Here is a 19,606-nt window from a genome sequence, read left to right on the forward strand (position 1 = left end):
TCTATATGGACATAAATTTTGGAACACATCATGTGTACAGCTGTGCATCTGCATTGTAAATGAGTATATGATTCAATAGATATTTATACTAGTAGTAGTAGTAGTAGTAGTAGTAGAATAGTATTCATAGTAGTGATCGTAGTGGTAATGATAGTCGTGGAGGTAGTAATAGATAGTAATAGTACTGTGTTATACAAATAAATCTGCCTTGCTAATAATTGTAGTGATAGTAGTGGTAATGATAGTAGTAGTAGTAGTAGTAGTAGTAGTAGTAGTAGTAAAAGTAACAGTAGTAGTAGTAGTAGTAGTAAAAGTAACAATAGTAATAGAAGTAGTAGTAAAAGTAATAGTAATAGTACCAGTAGTAGTAGTAGTAGTAGTAGTAATATTGGAAATAGTTGTAGTAGTAGTAGTAGTCGTAAAAGCAATAGTAGTAGTAGTAAAAGTAATAGTAGTAGTAGTGGTAGTAGTAGTAGTAGTAATATTGGAAATAGTAGTAGTAGTAGTAGTAGCTGTAGTAGTAAAAGTAATTGTAGTAGTAAAAGTAACAATAATAATAGTAGTAGTAGTAGTAGTAGTAGTAGTAGTAGTAAAAGTAACAGTAGTAGTAGTAGTAGTAGTAGTAAAAGTAACAATAGTAATAGAAGTAGTAGTAAAAGTAATAGTAATAGTACCAGTAGTAGTAGTAGTAGTAGTAGTAATATTGGAAATAGTTGTAGTAGTAGTAGTCGTAAAAGCAATAGTAGTAGTAGTAGTAGTAGTAGTAGTAGTAGTCGTAGTAGTAGTAGTAGTAGTAGTAGTAGTAGTAGCTGTAGTAGTAAAAGTAACAATAGTAATAGTAGTAGTAGTAGTAAAAGTAATAGCAATAGTAGTAGTAGTAGTAGTAAAAGTAATAGTAATAGTAGAAGAAGTAGTACTAATAGTAATATTGGAAATAGTAGTAGTAGTAGTAGTTGTACTAGTAGTAGTAGTACTGATGGTAGTAGTAGTAGTTGGAGTAGTAGTAGTAGTAGTAATAGTAATTGTAGTAGTATCTTTAAAATGCTGTTATTTTGAAATTCAGAATAGTCGAAGCTGATTGGTCCACTACCGATGACGTAGACGGAAATGGCCACGCAGCCGAACGGAATCATAACATTGCACATGAAGTCTCTTTATTCACCCCAGTATCGCTGTTTTTAGCTCTTTAAATTTGGTTTCACCATGAAGACAGTTTATAAATATTTCTGACAGGCGGAAGTTACAACTAAAGCCGAAATATCCGGCGGTTATCGCAGTAAAATCATGTTTGTTAGCGCTGTGAAGGCTAACTATCTGCAGAAACTAGCTAACAAATGGCTGTTCGGCTGTGATGACGGATCCTGTGCAAAGTAAGTCCAGCAGTTGGATTCAGACCTGTTAGCGCGGTGAAAACGGTGTCAGGATGTTGTGTTAAAGCTTGTGCTCAGTCCTACAGGGGTCTGTGTTCGCCTGCTTGTAACTCGGAGGTTTTTGTGCTTGTCAGATGACACGAAGACGGGCCAAGTAGCTGTCCAGGCGGTTTGCTAACAGCATGTGACACATACTGGTCTGTCCCATCCAAACCGCACTGGTTTCAGAGATGCCTCGACTGGAAGAGCTGGCCAACGTCGCCCTCAGGGTACCGAGCATCCTGGTGCTGGACCTGCTGTATAAATGTGACATTGAAGGTTTAACGGAGCACCTTAAGGCCAAAAATGAAGACATGCTCTTCAAATACAAGTATGTCATCTGGAACATGTACTACCTTGGTGAGTATGTACAGCAGATTATAAAAAAAGCACCTAAAACTAGCTTTACTCAGGGTCTATGTGACTGGTTTCAATACTTTTCTAACTGGGGCAACACGATTTATCAAATTTATTAGTGATATGTGCATGTGCTATAGTAAGTTTGAGGTCCTTGTTAAATAAACTAAATAACATCACCTCCTAGATCTGAGGGTGATCAGTGAACTTCATCTGCAAGTAGGGGTGTAAGAAAGTATCGGTTCAGCAATATATCGCGATATTTCATTTCACAATACTGTATTGGTATTAAAAAGTACTGTATCGATATTTTAAGGTATTTATTCAAATGCAGATATTGTGGAGGTTCATTTTTGTTTTTTATTGTTTAACACTCTTTTATTAAATAATGTTAGTTCCTTTGTTGGGATTGCACAAAAATAATGTTCTGATGTTAGTTCTGAACTAATAGAATATGAACATTTGAATAGGATCTTAAACTGTAATGTCTGTAAAACATAATTTTAGTTTAAACACAGGAACATTTTGTGATATAGCATTAGATCCTGTTGGGATCAAATAAAAATGTGTTTAGTATTTGTGCAGATTTCTGGTGTAATTCAATTCTTCAGGGAAATAATCATTTAAAAAAAAAAAAGAAACAAACAAAAATTGCCTTTTTAACAGTATTGTGATATATCGTGATATATTCTATCGTGATCCTAGTATTGTGATTGGTATCGCATCGCCAGATTCTTGCCAATACACACCCTTATCTGCAAGCTTTGTTTTTAAGTATTTGGGGTATTTATAAATCTATTCTAGAGCTGAAACGATTAATCGACACAAAATGATCCAAAAAAAAAAATCATTCAACCACAATTCTCCTGAATCAAAGCGTTGTTTCCTTCATTTCTCTGCTGTTAAACATTGGTTCCACTGTTGTGTTTCACACGGACGCTTATTGTGACACACAAAGAAGCTTCAATTCAGGAAAACTGCAATAGAATATTTCCTTTCGATCCATTCAAGTCAGTTAATTGAATCATGAATTTTTGCATTCGCTTCAAGCACCTAATCGATTAATCGTTTCAGCTCTAATCTATTCTATCTTTTCCAAATGTCTGCACAGATATTGGGATTAATATGAGTCCAAAATGATGTGACTCTTTATATATAGAAAAAGTAAAAATGTTCTACATCAGGTCATCTGTGTAAGTTCTCATTTGTTCAGGTCATCATTCATCCATAGTAGTTGTTGAAGTTCAATTGATAAGATAAGATAGATAAGATATAGCCTACTTTATTGTCCCTGGGGGGAAATTCATTGTAGGCAATAGTGCACGGGGGGCTGCAACGCCATCTCAGTGCAGACACATAATAATAAATAACACTGCAGACACGTGACAGCAGTACTATGACATGGCATACTGAAACATTTCATTTCATTTATTTCGTTCATGGTTGTGCATTTCATCAGCAAACATTCAATAATCATCAAGTAAACAAACATGTACACACCCATGCTCAAAAAGGAACAGGATGAAGAAAATCTTATATTTCCTGCCCCCTTCTAAATAATAATAGCCTTAATGGTTAGCCATACACAACTAGATATAAAATCATACTGTATAAAGTCAGACAAACCAAACTAAATACATCCAAAGATAATGCAAAATGAATACGAAGCCAAGTGCAAAACTACATGTCCAGCAAGTACAAAACATAGGTAAACATATACCTGACGAAATGATGCAAAAGCATTATACCAGACCAAAATAAGTAAATAAATATGTCACAAGATGCAAAACAAATATGAAGCAAAATGTAAAAACTTTTAACTGTTCATGGGACAGGATACAGCACCAGTAGATAAATAAATAAAACTATCGCACAACCCTAAATTGGACTGGTTTTATTCTTGTAAACGTTTCATACCATCCAAGAAACTTTAAAAGTTCTCTTGGATGAGAGAAAAAATGTTTTCATGAACAAAACCAGTCCAGCTGAACTTAAGCAACTACTAAAGCTGCATCAGGACACTGAAGGCTCCCTTTGTGCATCAGAAATTTTTTTAAAAAGATGTAAAATTAAACATCAAATGACACTGGGTTTTCTTGGGGGACAACTAGTGCATATTCATATCATATTATCTGACTGCTTTGCACTTCTGGTTGGATGTAATCTGCATTTTGTTGCCTTGGACTCGTGAAATGTGCAATGACGATCAAGTAGAGTTGAATCAACCAAAGCCACCAACACCCACAAAAAACAGGGAAAACCATGACTTAGTGGTCTGAGCCTATTTTGGCCGTTTTTCAGTACTTTTGATTTTGCCTTTATATACTATATAAACAAATGTTTACTATACCCATGTTTGGTATCTTTTTTTTTTCAACACAACTTAATCTATCTCATCTGTGTATTATTTTTTTTCACTTTAACCTACTATGTCAACATAAAAGGACAAAAACACACAAAAAAAATATAAAATCCAATTTGAAAAATGTATATAATTTATTGCATAAATAACACACAGATGCTTAACAAACCTTTTCAAAGACTTTAAAAGTGAATATTGGTTCCAAATATTAGGTATATACAATTAAAATTGTAATATATTAAAACTAAACTCAAATATTTGACATAAAAGCAGATCTTTACATAGACGTTTTCTCCGGAAAAATGTGGTAATCAAACACAGTTATCATGATAATTAGAATTTAAATGGTAATACTAACCGTTGGCACTTTCACCATGGTTTATCGTCATACCGGTAATCGTTACATCCCTAATTTGAACTTTGACCTACTTTTCCCAAAGTGTAATCACATCTATTCTGGATCACTGGCAATCTATAAACCCAATCTGGTATGAATCCAACCAATATTTTTGCTGCTAAGGTGTTAACAAACGAACAAAGACACAAACCGAACTAAAAATAATACCCCTTACTTCCTCTTGGTGGGGGGGTAATAAACATATGGAGGAATGTCATTGCAGTCTTTTTTTAAAAAAAATTATTTTTTTATTTTTACATTTATTTATTTTGTATTATACAGAGTGCAATAGAAACATAAAAGGTACAATACAATATTGATATGACAACATGAGTAGAACAGAACATGGCCACGGGACAAAATATGCAAGCAGAAATAATATATCAGTTTACGCAAAGATCATACCTGCTACATAAATCAGTGGTTTTGACAGCTTTTTTATTTTCAGAATACTGAATACTTGAAATATATTGAGTAAGCTCAATTATAAAGATTAAAAAAGGAGGTTTGTGATTGGAGAATTTGGATTTATGAATGTGGTATTTTGCTAAAAATAAAATTAGATTGATGATGTAATATTGATCTGATTTGTTAGCAGGATATGAGAAAATACCAAACAACATTTTTGAGTAAGTAAAAGAAAAATCAGAGTCAGTATTCTGACAAATAAAAAACAGACATCTTGCCAGAAAACATTTGAGAAGGGACAGAACCAAAACAGATGATATGCATTTTCTTCTGATTGATTCCAAAAGGAGCAATCCACTCTGATGTTCTTTTTATGTGGTTGCAGTCTTTGCAGAATCTTGAATTAAACTGTGGCCACAGTTACATGATGTTTTTTAAATCTGATTTATTTTTCCAGAAGAAATTTAATTCGGAACTAAAGTATTTTCTCTTCTGTTTACATGGAAATGCTAAACCTGAATAAAGGTTTACATGAGGTATTAATGAGGTAGATCAGTGAGCTTAAGGGTTTGCGCTGCAGTGCTCACGTTGCCTTGTTCTCGCAGTCCTTCTGTTAGCTTAGCTTAGCATAGTCACTGTATTTCCATGTCACACGTAGCCAGTTTTTTAAAGGTGATTTGTTGTCTTTTGTAAGTGATTTTCTGAAATCCAAGTTTCCCTAATTATTTCATTAGATCTGCGACTTACTGCACTCATACAGTCTTGGGACTGTTGTGTTGACGGAAGTTGGAAAATCTTTTTGTTGGAAGGGATGCATGCACTAAATTAGCTTTGCTTTACTGTTTTAGCTTTGCATTAGTTTTTATTTCCCAAGATTTTATTACTGCAGTAAGTCACATGGCCATGATTTGAGCCTCAATTTGTGATCATATTGACCCCAGCAGACTAAAGGAATGATTATGGAGAACCGAATTTCATAAAATCACTCATAAAATACTACGGATCACCTATAAAAGCCTGACTACATCTGACCATAGGAATGAAGCGATTATGCTAAACTAGGCTAAGCTAAGCTAACAGAAGGGCTGCGAGAACAAGGTAATCGGTGCACTGCAGTGCAAACTGTTTTGCCCACTTATTGAACTCATTAGTGCATGACAAATGAATGAATAAAAAACAAGTGGTGAAATAATCCTTCAGGGTTTTCCAGGCTGGTAGATCCCATCAGAATAGCCCACTGGAATGGTTTGGGAAGACTGGACTGCATTGCATATTCTTCCGCCAGCGTAGAATGTGTGCGTCATCGCAACAGGACAAGACAACGAGCATGTGCAGAATGGAAGGAATAAAGTCCAAATGGAATAAAGGGTTTACATGTCCCGAGGAATAATTTAGATCGGAATTAAAAGGGGATTAAACCAGTGACTTTCATCGGGTTTAAATTTAATCCGAACTATTCTTTTTTAACTTGAATAAGGTGTTTACATGGGCATCTGAAATAGGATTTAACCTTTAATCAGATTAAACCAGGAATAAAAGTTGTCATGGAAACGCATGGTGTGATGTCCTGTTTCCTTCAGATGTGATCGGTCGTCCCATTAACCCCCTGCTGGTCTTACTGGTTGTGTTCCAGGTCATCTGGTCAATGTGGTGGTGCTGGTTCTGCCGCTGAGGCACATTGTGACGCTCTACCTCCATATCCTGGCTGCTCTTCTTTTATACATGGGGCATCAGATTTCCAAGTGAGATTCCCCGACGCTTCCATTCCTGCTCTACGCTCCCTACGTTTACTGCTCTGGGATCAGTTTTCTGTGCAGATCCGATAGCTTCCAGCCTCATATTTGATTTTGGAGCTCAGTGCAGTTCAGTATCCGGTGGAAAAGACCGTGTTTACTGCTCAGCTGTAATAGGAGACGAAGGGTCGGCCGAGTCTTTAAACGCAGACGGCTCCATACCAAAAGGCCAAACCTGTTTTTTAAGAATGTAAATTAAACAATGAGGATGAGAACAGGGAAACTAACCAAGATAGACGATATTTCCGCCTTTATCTTTGTTTTTCAGAGTTCAAATGATCATATTTATTTCTCAGTCTCTTTCCTTCACATAAAACAAGAAAATACAGGAAATATGTGCCCAGCCTTAAAAGATACAAAAAACTGAAATATATGTGTTTTAAAGGTTAAAGTCACTATTTAATGTGACCTTTGACCCCATGACAAGAAACAGCACAAACAGTTAAAAACATTTGACATGAGTTGAATGAAAACTGAATATTTTGTTGATTTTTCTTCAGTTTGTTGATTATTTTGTCGATTCTTTTATGTTCAATTTGTTTATTTTTTGTTGATTTTTGTTCAATTTGTTTATTTTGTTGATTTTTTTTTTGTGAAATTTTTTGATCATTTTGTTCATTTTGTTCACTTTGTTGATCATTTTGTTCAATTTGTTGATCATTTTGTCCAATTTGTTGATTATTTTGTTCATTTCTGTTCAATTTGTTGATTATTTTGTTCAATTTGTTGATCATTTTGTTCAATTTGTTGATTATTTTGTTTATTTTTGTTCAATTTGTAGGTTATTTTGTTCAATTTGTTGATCATTTTGTTCGATTTATTGATTATTTTGTCCATTTTTGTTCAATTTGTTGATTATTTTGTTCAGTTTTGTTCAAATTGTTGATTATTTTGTTCAATTTGTTGATCATTTTGTTCAATTTGTTTATTTTGTTCATTTTTGTTCAATTTGTTGATCATTTTGTTCAATTTGTTGATCATTAACTCCGCCAAGGAGGTTATGTTTTTGCCAGGGTTTGTTTGTCTGTTTGTTTGTTTGTTTGTTTGTTTGTCTGTCCGTTAGTGTGTCACATAACTCAAAAAGTTATGGACAGATTTGGATGAAATTTTCAGGGTTTGTTGGAAATGGGATAAGGAAGAAATGATTAAATTTTGGTGGTGATCGGGGGTGGGGGGGCCCACGGGGGGGGGCCCACTGATCAGCCTTGGCGGAGGTCTGCGCTCTCCGAGTGCTTCTAGTTTTGTTTATTTTTGTTCAATTTGTAGGTTATTTTGTTCAATTTGTTGATCCTTTTTTTAAATTTATTGATTATTTTGTCCATTTTTGTTAAATTTGTTGATCGTTTTTGTTCAATTGGTTGATTCTAATTCAATATAATAATGTTTATTTGGTGAGCTGAGAAAGGTTAAATGTAAAATAGAATTCACTTGGAAGTTGCCTCCAGTCTAGTTCTATGTCTTTTAAGGCTTAAAATGAGCTCTTTTATTTAATACATGACTTGTTTGTTCCAGGGATTATGTTCGTGAGGAGCTGCAGTACGGTTATGAAGGAGCTGTGTACTTGGACTCTCTGGCCTTCAACAGATTCGTCTCTGCGCTGACAAGTAAGAAACAAACTGAACGCAGAATAAAAGACACCTGAGTTCAGTCCAGTCACTAAATATTGTTCGTATGTTGTGGTTTATGTTACTGTTTGTATGTTAACTCCACGAACGTAATAAAAATTTGCAGCTTTTAATGTAATAATCCCACAAACGTAATTCCTCATTTTCCCCCAGTGTGCCCCTACTGTCTCCATCCAGATCCAGATATTTTATTTACAAACACAGGCTTCTATTATATTTTAAAACAGGGGTATCAAACTCATTTTCTTTCAGGGGCCACATTCAGCTCAATTTGATCTCCAGTGGGCCGGGCCAATAAAATAATAGCATAATAGCCCATAAATAATGACAACTCCAAATTTTTTATATGCAAAAAATAACATTAAATTATGAAAACATTTACATTTTACAAACTATCCAAACAAAAAAGATGTGAATAACTTGAAAAAACTGAAATTTCTCCTGAAAAAACTGAAATTTCTCCTGAAAAAACTGAAATTTCTGAAGAAAAATTATAAGAAATAATAATAAGAAAAATCTGATCAATATTCTGCCTCAACTTATGATTTCTACATGTGCATTACAGATCAGATCTACCAAGACATTAAACAGGCAGAATATTGTTAAAATTGCACTTGTTTTTCTTTAGACATTTCAGGTTGTTCATATTTGTTCAGGTTATTGACATTTTATTATTAAAGGCTATCAGAATTTAATGTTCTTTGCAGCAAATCAAAGAGAAAAAATTGGTTTTGCCATTATTTATAGACATGATGTCATATTATTTTCGTCACATGAAACCAAGAAGAGAATTTGGAGTTATTATTTCAAGGTTATTATACTATTATTTTCGAGTTTGACACCCTTGACTGTTAATATCTTCTGCACTTTACAAATTCTTCCCGTGGGCCAGATTGGAACCTTTGGCGGGCCGGTTTTGGAATAAATAATATCCAGTTCATACTGAAGCTTTTATAATAAAACCTTTACATTTTTTCCCATTCTGTTTTGTTCCTCCTCTCGTATTTGTAATTAAACACCTATTAATCTGAATTTAGTACCATGTGGCGTAACTGCAACATTTGATCATTCTAAAAAAAGGCAAGTATCCAAAGGACGAAAAGAAATGGGAAGAAAAAGAAAGATGAGTGAATATTCATGCATGCATTATTTAAATGTATGTGATGGACTAATTTAATACATTTGTGGGAAATTATTAAAATTTTTGGAAACTATAGATTTTTACCCTCCCACAAACGTAATAAATACCCACAAATTTATAATTATTACATATATATTATTATTGTTATTTTTATTATTAATTTGTTACGTTTGTGGGAAATGAGCTATTATGTTTGTGGTAGGAGACTGTTGTTACATTTGTGGAAAAGTTATTACATTTGTGGGATTATTATGTTAAATGAGTAGACTTTGTTTTCCATTTGCACAGATACATCACAGTATAGGTACATTGGGATTCTTGTGCGTTTCCCTGAGTTACAGAATCCAAAGAAAAGAAAGACATGAACAAAAACAGAAACAAAACATAAACGCAGCTTAAACATAAATGCAGCAAAAACATAAACGCAGCTAAAACGTAAACGCAGATAAAACATGAACGCAGCTAAAACATAAACATAGCTAAAACATAAACATAGCTAAAATATAAACGTAGCTAAAACATAAATGCAGCTAAAACATAGACGCAGCTAAAACATAAACATAGCTAAAACCTAAACGAAGCTAAAACATAAACACAGCTAAACATAAATGCAGCTAAACATAAACGCAGATAAAACATAAACACAGATAAAACATAAACACAGATAAAACAAACAGCTAAAACATAAACGCAGCTAAAATATAAACGCAGATAAAACATAAACACAGATAAAACAAACAGCTAAAACATAAACACAGATAAAACAAACACAGCTAAAACATAAACGCAGATAAAACATAAACACAGATAAAACAAACAGCTAAAACATAAACACAGATAAAACAAACGCAGATAAAACATAAACGCAGCTAAAACATAAACGCAGCTAAAACATAAACACAGATAAAACATAAATGCAGTTAAAACATATAAAAACAGTTATTGCACAGACAAACACACACTTGTAAAATAGAGTACTGTATCAGAAAAATAAATAAATAAATAAAAGAAGTACTGGAAGGTAAAAACAAGTTATTGCACAATAAGTTAGAGCTGCACATGTTTATTCCATTTGTGGGGTTGACACTGGTGCCATGAGTCGTCTGTTTTTAATGCTGCTGTGTGTTCGGTTGTTCAGGTCAGATTATTCTCAGCACCCTGTGTGCCTTCCTGATGAAGACCAGAAAGGTGTGGTTGTTTTCTTCTCACATGCTCCCCCTGCTGGCCCGGCTGTGCGCTGCGCCTCACGCCACGCTGCTGACCGTCCACACCGTCTCCATGGGTCTGACCGCAGTGGGCGTCGCCGTGTTCCTCCTCTCCAATCTCTTTGTGCCATATCGCCTCGCCAGGGCGGCATATTCAGAGCTGCTTCTGTTAGAGGTACCAGCTGCAGATCTGTTAAAAATCAGTTTAATGTCTGAAGTATTAACCCATAAAGACCCAAACATCCACCGACGACCAAAACCATCTACTGATCTAATCTGTTTAATACCTGCTGATCCACTAATCCTATCAATACATGGAAATAATTGGTGTAAAATACAGTTTTGCCTTAATTATTCATTGGATAAAATTAACAAAAACTTGTAAAATGAGAATTAAATGAGCAAAATAATTGAAAAAATAAGGAAAAAAGAACCAAAATACCTTGAAATATGGCATAAATGTGAACAAATCCTCCTAAAGTGAGGAGAAAATGAGCAAAATACTTGAAAAATGAGGAGAGTTCATAGTTTTATGCCATCCAGAACCCTGTATTTATTTTGTTAACCCTCAAAAACCAAAACCATCTACTGATCTATACTGTTTAATACCTGCTGATACACTAATCCTATCAATACATGGAAGTAATTGGTATAAAATACAGTTTTGCCTCAATTATTCATAGGATAAAATTAACAAAAACTTGTAAAATGAGAATTAAATGAGCAAAATAATTGAAAAAATAAGGAAAAAATGAACCAAAATACCTTGAATTATTGCATTAAAGTAAACAAATCCTCCTAAAGTTAGGAGAAAATGAGCAAAATACTTGAAAAATGAGGTGAGTTCATAGTTTCCTATCATCCAGAACCCTTTATTTATTCTGTTAACCCCTTAAATACCTGCTGATCCACTAATTCTATCAATCCATGTAAATAATTGGTGTAAAATACAGTTATTCATCTTTTCATGGTCATCAGATATGACCCATTTGGATGTTCAGAGGCTCAGTAGTTACCGTGCAGATTGATGTTTATAAACTATATGGACAAAAATATTGGGACACATCATGTCTACAGCTGTCAGATGTCCTGTTCATGATGATTTGACATAAAAACATCAATATTTACTTCAAGTTTAATGGTAGATTTTTCTTCCTCAGTGAAATGTGAAGAAAGTAGATGGCTAGATGTGGTAGAAAATTATTATTTACAGTCAGAGCAGGAAAAATATTTTGGAAATTTAGAGGAACAATGTTTAAAATCATAATCATGGATAAAAAAACAAAAATCAATGTTGAGAGAAATTCAGTCCAAACCATCTCTGTGTCATTTTGGAAACAAAGATAACAATTTAACCCAAACTAACCAATGCACAGATATTTATCCCATAATATAAAACTATATTCTGACATTAGTCATTACTGTTTTGGATCCCAGACCCCTGCTAGAAAAGAAACACCTGAATTCAATGTGTCCACATACTTTTGTCCATATAAGGTGTGTAATCCTGGTTGTATTTTAACCGCATACTAAAAAAATGTCCTGAAACTAGAGATTATTGCCTTTTAAATTAGGTGTAATGGATTAATTTTGGTGTTGTAGTTCTTCAGTTATAAATTATGAGTTATAATTTATAAGCTCTACAGCTGTCAGATGTCCTGTTCATGAGGATTTGACATAAAAACATCAATATTTCCTTAAAGTTTAATGGTAGATTTTTCTTCCTCAGTGAGATGTGAAGAAAGTAGATGGTTAGATGTGGTAGAAAATTATTTACAGTCAGAGCAGGAAAAATGTTTTTAGAAATTTAGAAGTAGAACATTTAAAATCCAAGTCATGGATTTAAAAAAAAAAAAACAAAATAATGTTGAGAGAAATGAAGTCTAAACCATCTCTGAGTCATTTTGGAAACAAAGATAACAATTTAACTCAAACTAACCAATGCAATGATATTTATCCCATAATATAAAACTATATAAATAATAATTTTCTACCACAACTAACCATCTGCTTTCTTCACATCTCACTGAGGAAGAAAAATCTACCATTAAACTGTAAGGAAATACTGATGTTTCTAAACTATGTGGACAAAAGTATTGGGACACAGCTGTAAGATGTCCTGTTCATGGCGATTTAACATAGAAACATCAGTCTTAATAATCAATATGATATTTATCCCATAATATAAAACTATATTCTAACATTTATTGTTTTTTATCCCAGACCCCTGTTAGAAAACAAACACCTGGATTCACTGTGTCCACATACTTTTGTCCACGTAGTGAATATCTGTGAGCTGCTCTGCTACAGTTGGACCACAGTCTGCAGTGTATCTGTGTTTTAATAGAACTGAACTGGAAGTGGATGAATGTTTGTTGACGGCGTCTGTGCTTCGTTCTCCACCAGGTGATTGAGTTGTACAGACTTCTGGCGGTGGGGGTCTCTCTGTGGAACCAGTTCGCCGTCCCCGTTCTCTTCAGTGTCTTCTGGTTCGTTCTGTTCGTCGTCCAGCTGTGCTCAGACACCATCGCCGGCAGCGCTTCAGCAGGTCATCAGGGAATCTTGTTCTTCCTGCTCACAAGGTGGGATTTGCGGATTGAGACTTACAGTGGTGTGCAAAAAATATTAGAACACTTGTCAAATCTTAAGAAACTGGTGGTTTATTTTGTTCCCAGAGCCTGAATTTCACTTTTTTTGCCATTGCAAAAGGTAAAGGCGAAGGTACTGAGAATATTTCACCTACAAATTTATCAGTCCAGTCCCTTTTTTTTTTTTTTTGACATTTGACTCTAATATTTAGTATGGCCCTCCCTCGGTAACAATCACAGCAGCGCATCTTTCTGGCATTGTGTCGATGTATTTTCTGAGAGTTTACACCACAGTGTCATTCCACGCTCTCAGAGGCTCATTCCACAGAGTTTCCTCAGAGTTTCCTAAGACTGCTGAAATATTTTCTATTATTTTGTCCATTTCTATTGATTTTGTTTATGGTTTAGTTCTTTTTGTTCATTTTGTTGCTTAATTATGTTTATTTTTGTTCCTTTTTTAACCATTTTTGTAAATTATCTGTTTATTAAGCTGAAATATTTTCTATTATTCTATTCTATTCTATTATTCTAATATTTTCTAGACTGTAAATGTAAATATTCTTACGTAAATTTACTTCAAAGCGAACATTTGTAGTTGTCATTATTTATATTTCATTGTTATTATTTTATTGGTCTGTATGTGGAGCCTGAACTAAACTGACTGTTCATGTCAACGTTGTGTTCATGTTTGTGTGTTCGGCTGCAGCGTTTCTGAATGTTGTGCGACGCCGTACTCGCTGCTCGGTCTGACCTTCGTGGTGTCGTATCTGGCGCTCGGACTCCTCAACCTATGCAAGTTCTACCTGGGAGGATACGCCGCCGTGCAGAACGAGAACGTCATGCACAGGTAGGACCATGTAGAATAGAATAGAATAGAATAGTAGAGTGAATAGAATAGAATAGAATAGAATAGAATAGAGTGGATAGAATAGAATACAATAGAACAGAATAGAGTAGAATAGAATGGAATAGAATACAGGGTGTCCCATAAGTCTCCATACATAGGAGACATAATACATATGGTTCTAACATGTATTTCTTTATATTTCTTCTTTATAGTTCTTCAGCAGTGGAGGACACGCATTGAAATGTGTTCCTGACAAAATGGCAGTCATATAGAGCATATTATATAAATAAAAATGGTTTATGTCAAGAAACGTTTATTCTTCCTATGTATGGAGACTTATGGGACACCCTGTAGAGTAGAGTAGAATAGAATAGAATAGAACAGAATAGAACAGAACAGAATAAAGTAGAGCGGATAGAATAGAATACAATAGAAGAGAATAGAGTAGAACAGAGTAGAATAAAATAGAACAAAACAGAATAGAATAGAACAGAACAGAGTAGAACAGAATAGCGTGGAGTAGAATAGAATAAAATAGAATAGAATACAGTGGAAAAAAATATAACAGAATAGAGTTGAACAGAGTAGAGTAGAATAGAAGTGAGTAGACAGTAAAGTGGAATAGAATAGAACAGAACAGAATAGAGGGTATGCACATATGTCACTTCCCTCGCAGGCCACGCCCCTCTAAGTCAGACTGAGTGTCAAAAACCAACCTGCTCAACATGACGGAGTATAGCAGTAAACACAGCGGGACCAGGAAAATGTGAAATATGAAATTAAATGAAGGACAGTTGGAATGGACATGGATCTGTACGAGCTACCAAAGAACAAGTGGTCCATGAACACTGACATGTGGACACAAATGAGTATCCTGACATCCAGGGTGGAGGGGTTCAGCACTGTTTTGACCTGAAACAAATATACATGGTTTCATCATCACTGACAACCAGGGTCCAAAACTAGGGCCCAGAACCAGCTGATCCAAAGTGCATTTACAGTAGACCGTGGACTGACCCCAGTGAATATATGCATGATCTACTGGGACTGAGGAGATTTACTGAGTCTAGTTCAGATCCAGTACTTTATCCAACACAGATACTACTGCTGTGGACCAGCAGGGCACCACTGGATTCTGGGAAATTAGCAGATTTAGACCACCTGTTTTTAAATTAACACATAATTCTGGTAATATTATGGCTTCACTGTCGGAATATGACGACTTTAATCTCAAAAACGAATGACATTTTTGTTAAATTATGATTTTTTTTTTTTTTTATAACTACAACTTTATTCTCATAACATTGTGATTCTTTTTGTATTCAACTTTATTCTCATAAAATTACAGGTTTTATATCAATATTTTATGACTTTATACTCATAGTGACAAGTGTTTTTATTTTCTCATGTGGCCCTAATACTCCATCGTAGCTTTATTCTCCAGTTCCCCCGTATTTGAAAAACTGGGTTAGCCTCAGTTTCAGTTAGTTTACTAATCATGTAGGAGCACAAGGTTCAGAATCACAAAATAAAGACAAAAACCATGAAAGATCTGATCATGAAACCAAGAGCTTTACTAAGAAGTAACGTTAGCCAAAACAATACGTCATTTAAGGTCTGATTGGACCCAAAAATACAGCATAAATGAATGTTAGCTGACACCAAACAGGATCCACAGATCTAGGTTTGGTTTCCTGGATTTGTGGATCCATCTACTTCTCTTTTCTTTGTCTTTCGGTGTCTGTAAAACGATAGCTCCCACTGCTTTAAGAACCTGTTCATACAATCAATTGCACAACAGCTCTTCCCCATTTTTTATTAAATATTGTTCTTCAGTTTAGACAGTATTGAAGCCAACGCTGTCACTCATCTCCCTCTTTCTGCCACTCAGTGGGAGGAACCACGGTGACTTCCGCTAGCGGTGACGTCACGTGCATACCCTCTATACAATAAATCTGAATAGAATAGAACGGAGTCGAGTAGGATAGCATAAAATAGAATAGAGCAGAATAGAATAGAATTGAATTATATTAATACAGTAGAGGTATAAACGTAGACGTTGTCCCAAGGAAGATACATATGAAATTTGAAATGAATCCGACCATTAGTTTTACTAACGACAATGACACCTTCACAGTAGCTCACGTCTGATTGGTCGGTGAGTTAAAATAGAACATGAAGTCGTTTTTAATAAAAAATTGTCGTTACTCTGGAGTAAATATGAAAATAACTGACACTTCCAAACTAAAATGTGTTGCTGTTTTGTTTCCGTGCAGTTAATATGTAACGTCTGTTCATGTAATAAAGGCTGTGAGTTGTCATGGTGATCAGCTGATTGGCGTCCACAGGTGTAATTCCTCTTCCTTCCTGCAGGGGCGTGACCGAGGGCGTGACCCTGCTGCTGCTGGCCCTCCAGACGGGTCTGTTGGACATGCAGGCGCTGCAGCGGACCTTCCTCCTCAGCATCATCCTCTTCATCGTGGTCACATCCACTCTACAGTCCATGATTGAAATCACAGATCCGGTTATTTTAGCCCTGGGAGCGTCACGCAACAGGTGACGACAACCTGAGGGAACAGCAACCTGAGGGAACGGCAACCCGAGGGAATGGCACAGTAGACACCACAAAACGGTTTCACATCAGTTAACGATGAGGCGTTTTAGAAACAAAGATAACAATTTAAACAAAAACAACCAGTGCAATGATATTCATACCAGTATAAAATTTTATCACATTTTTTATCAATATAAAACTATATCACACTGCAAAAATCTAAATCTGACCAAGTGTATTTTTCTCATTTCTAGTCCAAATATCTCATCACACTTAAAATCAGACAGAATCACCTAAAGAGGAACTTTTCACTGAGATATAAGAACTGGTTTATAGACAATAGATCTGGAAAGTCTGATTTCAACAAATCTTACCAACATAATTTTCACTTGTTCCATTGGCAGAATTTTTTTTTTGCTAAATTCAAGATTTTTTGCTTAATTCAAGATTTTTTTTCTTAATTCAAGATTTTTTTTTTTAATTCAAGATTTTTTTTTTGCTTGATTCAAGATTTTTTTTTCTTTATTCCTTATTTTTTTTATTTTGCTTAATTCAAGATTTTTTTTGCTTAATTCACAATTTTTTTTGCTTAATTCAAGGTTTTTTTTTCTTAATTCATGATTTTTTTTGCTTAATTCAAGATTTTTTACTTAATTCAAGGTTTTTTTTTTCTTAATTCAAGAGTTTTTGCTTAATTCAAGATTTTTTGCTTAATTCAAGATTTTTTTTTGCTTAATTCAAGTTTTTTTTTTGCTTAATTCAAGATTTTTTTTGCTTTATTCAAGATTTTTTGCATAATTCAAGATGTTTTGTGTAATTCAAGATTTTTTTTTCTTATTCATGATTTTTTGCCTAATTGAACATTTTTTGCTTAATTCAAGATTTTTTGCTTAATTCAAGAATTTTTTACTTAATTCAAGAATTTTTGCTTAATTCAGGATTTTTCTTTTTTGCTTAGTTCAAGCAAAAAATCTGTCAATGGAACGAGTGAAAATTATCTTTCCAGATCTATTGTCTAAAAACCAGTTCTTATATCTCACTGAAAAGTTCCTCTTTAGGTGATTCTGTCTGATTTTAAGTGTGATGAGATATTTGGACTAGAAATGAGAAAAATACACTTGTTTAGAATTAGATTTTTTTCCAGTGTATGACATTAGTCCTTATTGTTATGTATCCCAGACCCCTGGATTTAATGTGTCCACATACTTTTGTCCATATAGTGAATCTTTCATTAGCTTTGATCACTTTCCAAAACAAACCCTCAAGGCAAAATAAAAATGTATATTGCGATAAGTCATCTTTATTGCAGTGTTCTAGTAATGCATGTGTGTTTGTGGTCTTTGCAGGAGTCTGTGGAAACACTTCCGTGGCCTCAGTATGTGTCTGCTGCTGCTGGTTTTCCCAGTGTTTATGGCTTATAAAATTTCCCAGTTCTTCCACATGGACTTCTGGCTCCTTATCCTGGTTTCCAGCTGCATGCTCACATCCCTGCAGGTACCAACCCAACTGTGTGGACAAACGGTTCACAGCTAGAAGACAAATAAACCCAAAATAGATAAGAACAATACATTATCAGATAGATAGATAGATAGATAGACAGATAGATACATACATAGATAAAAATGTATTTTAAAAAATGTGAAAATTGAATAAAATAGGCAGGGAAAGGAACAAAAATAAATATAAATAAGCAACAAAAAGAACTAAACCATAAACAAAATTAATAGAAATGGACTAAATAATAGAAAATATTTCATCTTAATGAACAGATAATTTACAAGAATTGTTTAAAAAAAAAAAAAGGAACAAAAATAAATAAGCAACAAAATGAACAAAAAAACTAAACTATAAACAAAATTAATAGAAATGGACAAAGTTATAGAAAATATTTCAGCTTAATAAACAGATAATTTACAAAAATGGTTAAAAAAAGGTAAGTAGTGGTACAAAGGTAGGGGGAAAAAATGAACAAAATAAGGAACAAAATGGACAAAAATATAAGCATTAGCAAAAAATAAACAACAAAATTAGTTAAAAATGAACAAAATTTAAGAAAATAGGCAAGAAAATTAACAACATAATGAAATAAGTCAGATCACTAGACAGACAAACTGCTTTTCCTCATCTTTATATTTATTTAAAAATTATATTATGTACTATATTCCTTTAAAGCAATTTGTGATTTTACTTAAATTTAGCTTTAATTCATGTGTTAGGTTGTTCTGTAGTTTAACTCCTGTGATTGAAACAAACATCGAAATTATTGCAAAGGAAAACTTCCACAGTGATGAAAATGTAACTAAGTATTTTTTACTTTATTTTTATTTATTTAATTTAATTTTATTTATTTATTTATTTCGAACATGCAAAGAAACAAAACAAAACAAAGCAAATTAAGACAAAAACAAAATAACATTTAAATGAACAGAATCTATCTTCAAGCACATACAAGTCTGAATTTTGCATGGTCGAAAACTTAGTTGAACGTTAGTAATTAAGTATAGGTTTGAAGTACTTCTACCTGAGTAAAGTATCTGAATACTTCTTCAGTCATGTAAGATAAAATAACAAAACAGTGGCTGATAATTCGATAATAAATGCGTTTTGTTAACAGTTTGCTGCCTTTAGCATCTGTTGTTTTACTGCAAATGTTTTAGTCTCAAAACAGATTCTGTCATTTCTTTACAACAACTTTCTCAAAGTCTGTCCTTTTATTTTACTAATTTAACATAAAGTTTATTTTGTGGAGTTCTGTTAATTACAAAGAAACTAATGTTATAAATGGATGAAAATAGACGCAGTGGCTGAAGTGGATCCTGAATCACAGAGGGGGGTCAGTTGGCGCCCCCCAGTGTTTGAAGACATTATTTATTTACAGTCATTTCCTTTTAATAATAAAAATGTTAGAAATAACATGAAG

The 19,606-nt window shown here is 33.9% G+C and overlaps 1 protein-coding gene across 2 annotated transcripts in view; it reads left to right on the forward strand.

The window, feature by feature from the left end:
• The first annotated feature begins 1,110 nt into the window (after positions 1-1,110).
• The window catches only part of LOC115413455 (RING finger protein 145), a 27,929-nt gene continuing 9,433 nt past the window's right edge, over positions 1,111-19,606 (forward strand). Inside the window, exons 1-9 of one of the 2 annotated variants that reach the window (XM_030126314.1) lie at positions 1,111-1,370; positions 1,449-1,769; positions 6,567-6,675; positions 8,239-8,330; positions 10,631-10,872; positions 13,104-13,279; positions 13,992-14,132; positions 16,506-16,688; positions 18,033-18,180. In XM_030126314.1, coding sequence (XP_029982174.1) covers positions 1,601-1,769; positions 6,567-6,675; positions 8,239-8,330; positions 10,631-10,872; positions 13,104-13,279; positions 13,992-14,132; positions 16,506-16,688; positions 18,033-18,180 — 1,260 coding nt within the window. In that variant the 5' untranslated portion in view covers positions 1,111-1,370; positions 1,449-1,600. The remainder of the gene's footprint in view (positions 1,371-1,448; positions 1,770-6,566; positions 6,676-8,238; positions 8,331-10,630; positions 10,873-13,103; positions 13,280-13,991; positions 14,133-16,505; positions 16,689-18,032; positions 18,181-19,606) is intronic. The other variant, XM_030126313.1, reaches the window with a different exon arrangement.

This window comes from Sphaeramia orbicularis, chromosome 22, assembly GCF_902148855.1.
Source record: "Sphaeramia orbicularis chromosome 22, fSphaOr1.1, whole genome shotgun sequence".
NCBI lineage: Eukaryota > Metazoa > Chordata > Actinopteri > Kurtiformes > Apogonidae > Sphaeramia > Sphaeramia orbicularis.